At 35.4% G+C, this 2,628-nt stretch overlaps 1 protein-coding gene across 1 annotated transcript in view; it reads right to left on the bottom strand.

Annotated features, from left to right (window-relative positions):
* Positions 1-870: 870 nt before the first annotated feature.
* LOC128661289 (zinc finger MYM-type protein 1-like) overlaps positions 871-2,628 on the bottom strand; it is an 8,211-nt gene continuing 6,453 nt past the window's right edge. Inside the window, exon 2 of the mRNA XM_053715561.1 lies at positions 871-2,628. This exon is cut by the window's right edge and continues 420 nt beyond it. Within this exon, the coding sequence (XP_053571536.1) occupies positions 871-2,628 (1,758 nt within the window).

Raw genomic sequence — 2,628 nt, forward strand, 5'->3', positions numbered from 1 at the left:
ACATATACCGCGGGCCACACGTACCCCCAACAGGCCAGGTTTTATTTTTATGCTGAACCAGTGCATAGATTAAATAATAAGCTGATAGCTGAGAGCATGTTATTAACCATGGTGTTAGTGATCAGATGATTATTTTACTTTTGCGCTGGTTTACCTATAATGAAAACCTTACCTGTTGGGGGTACTTGAGGACCACAATTAAGATACATTTCACTAAAGCACCAGCTCATCTGCAATATGTTGATTACCTGACAAATAAAGCAGGTTGTAATAGTGTGATCATATATTACAGAAGTGGAAAATTGTATTGCAAATTAACTTCAGAGAAAAACAAAACAAAAACTTTTGTTCTTTTTAAAATCTTTCTTTAATAAATAAATTCCAAAGTTTGAACTGCAACATATACTTTAATAAATAACTTCTATATTTTTAACTTTAAAAACATATACTTTAATAAATACCTTCTACAGTTTTCACTGTCACATATACTTTAATAAATACCTTCTACAGTTTTCAATGTAAGATATACTTTAATAAATTCAACAGGTTAAACTAACATATACTTTAATAAATACCTTCTACAGTTTGCACTGTAACATATACTTTAATAAATAAATTCAACAGTTTTCACTGTAGCATACTTTTATAAATACATTCAAGTGTTAACTGTAACATATACTTTTATAAATAAATTCAACAGTTTTCACTGTAGCATACTTTTATAAATACATTCAAGTGTTAACTGTAACATATACTTTTATAAATAAATTCAACAGTTTTAACTGTAACATAAACTTTTATAAATAACTTCAACCGTTTAAACATCTAACCAAAAGTTGTTTTCTATTTGAATAGCTTTACTCAGCTCCCTTATTTATAAACAAAGTCCATTCGGCGGTCTTTTTTTACAAAATTTTCAATCACTTTATTCATAAAGCCTTCATTGTCTTTGTCATGAAACTCTACCAATCTTCTGCGCTCAATGGCTAAAATTGCCAGGGATGATAGTCGTCCCTGATCAGTTCTATTCCTGGTGTGTGTTTTAATTCTCTTTAAAGCAGAGAATGAGCGCTCAACAGAGGCTGTTGTAGCTGGTATTGTGTGAACAAGATGCAGTAGTTTAACAGCCTCTGGAACAGTCTGCATCAGATCGTTTTTGGCCAAAAATTTCATGAGATCTCCAGGTGATTTGCATTCAGTCCTTAAAACTTCAGAACCATACAATCCAACTAGATCACATTTTAGTCTAACCAAGTCAAAATATTTGGCATATTTTCTAAGGCTCTGCAGTTTTTCGTCATCAATATTTTTTGACATCTCGAGCAGTTTGGTGCAATCGACCAAACTAAGGAATTCAAGCTCACTAAATTTATCAAAGCGAACTCTCATTTGAACAGTGACATTGTCTATAATGTTGTAAAACAATCTTCTCCTCACATCTTTAATTGGCTCTCTACTTCTTGTTCTTTCGTTATCTGTCAGCCCCAGTCTGACGCATTTCTCCTCAAATTCCCCATAGAAAGTGTCAAACTCTTGTCTCTTGCTTTCCAGAAATTTCATAGTGTCATCAATTCGCCGACAGCAGAATCCAACATCCATCAGTTTGTTCTGCAGCAAACGAAAGAGTATGTCAGTTTGTAGGAAAATGGCCTCATATGCCATTAGCAAGAAGCAGGTTGAAGATTTATAAAGAAAGCTATTATAGCCTTTTGCCATTATATAGGCCTCATTGTCCCAATCAGCTGGATTTTGTCGGATAAACTGGAACATAGCACACAGATCAATTTGGAACATGTTGACTGTATGCACTAGTCTGGAATGTGAACTCCATCTGGTGGGTGCTGATCTTGGTAAACGTCGCTTCACAAAGTCGTCCAGTACTTGAGTGCGCTTGGTTGACTTACTGAAAAACGTGGCCATTCCCTCAAGTGTTGAAAAAAAAACTTTACACTCAGGTATAGATTTGGCAGAATGGGAGAGCACCAGGTTTAACTTGTGGGCATAACAATGTATAAAAGTGGCTTCTGGTATTTTTTCTTTAATCTTGGCCTGCACCCCATTAAGATCTGATGCCATCACAGAGGCTCCGTCGTAAGTCTGAGCTACCAGCTTTTCAAGACAATTGTATTTCTCCAACACTCCCAATACATAATTTGCAATAGCTGGTGCTCTTCTGTCAACGATTTGATCAAAGCCTAAGAATGCCTCCTTCACCTCACAAGTCTCCTCCCTTGTACACACATAACGCAAAATTACAGATATCTGTGTTATGTTTGTTATATCAGTTGTCTCGTCTACTTGAACAGCAACAAATGGGGCTGCATCAATCTCTGTTTTAATATCTTCTCTTATTACATCAGCGACTGCTTCAATTAAGTCATTCTGAATTCTGTTTGAACATCCAGAAAACACAGTGGATGTCTTCAAATGTGTATCCAAACGTGCATTATCATCTGCATAAGAATGTAATAGCTCCACATAGTTGCCACGATTATAAGATGTTGCACCCTCCTCGTTACCACGAAATGCTATTTCCTGTTTGCCTAGATAACAGGTTGCCTTAATAAGCTGTTTTAAAATTTCACGGTTTTCTTTCACTTTAGCATTGTGGTTGCTGATATTTCTTTT

This window comes from Bombina bombina, chromosome 5 (genome assembly GCF_027579735.1).
Source record: "Bombina bombina isolate aBomBom1 chromosome 5, aBomBom1.pri, whole genome shotgun sequence".
Classification (NCBI taxonomy): Eukaryota; Metazoa; Chordata; class Amphibia; order Anura; family Bombinatoridae; genus Bombina; species Bombina bombina.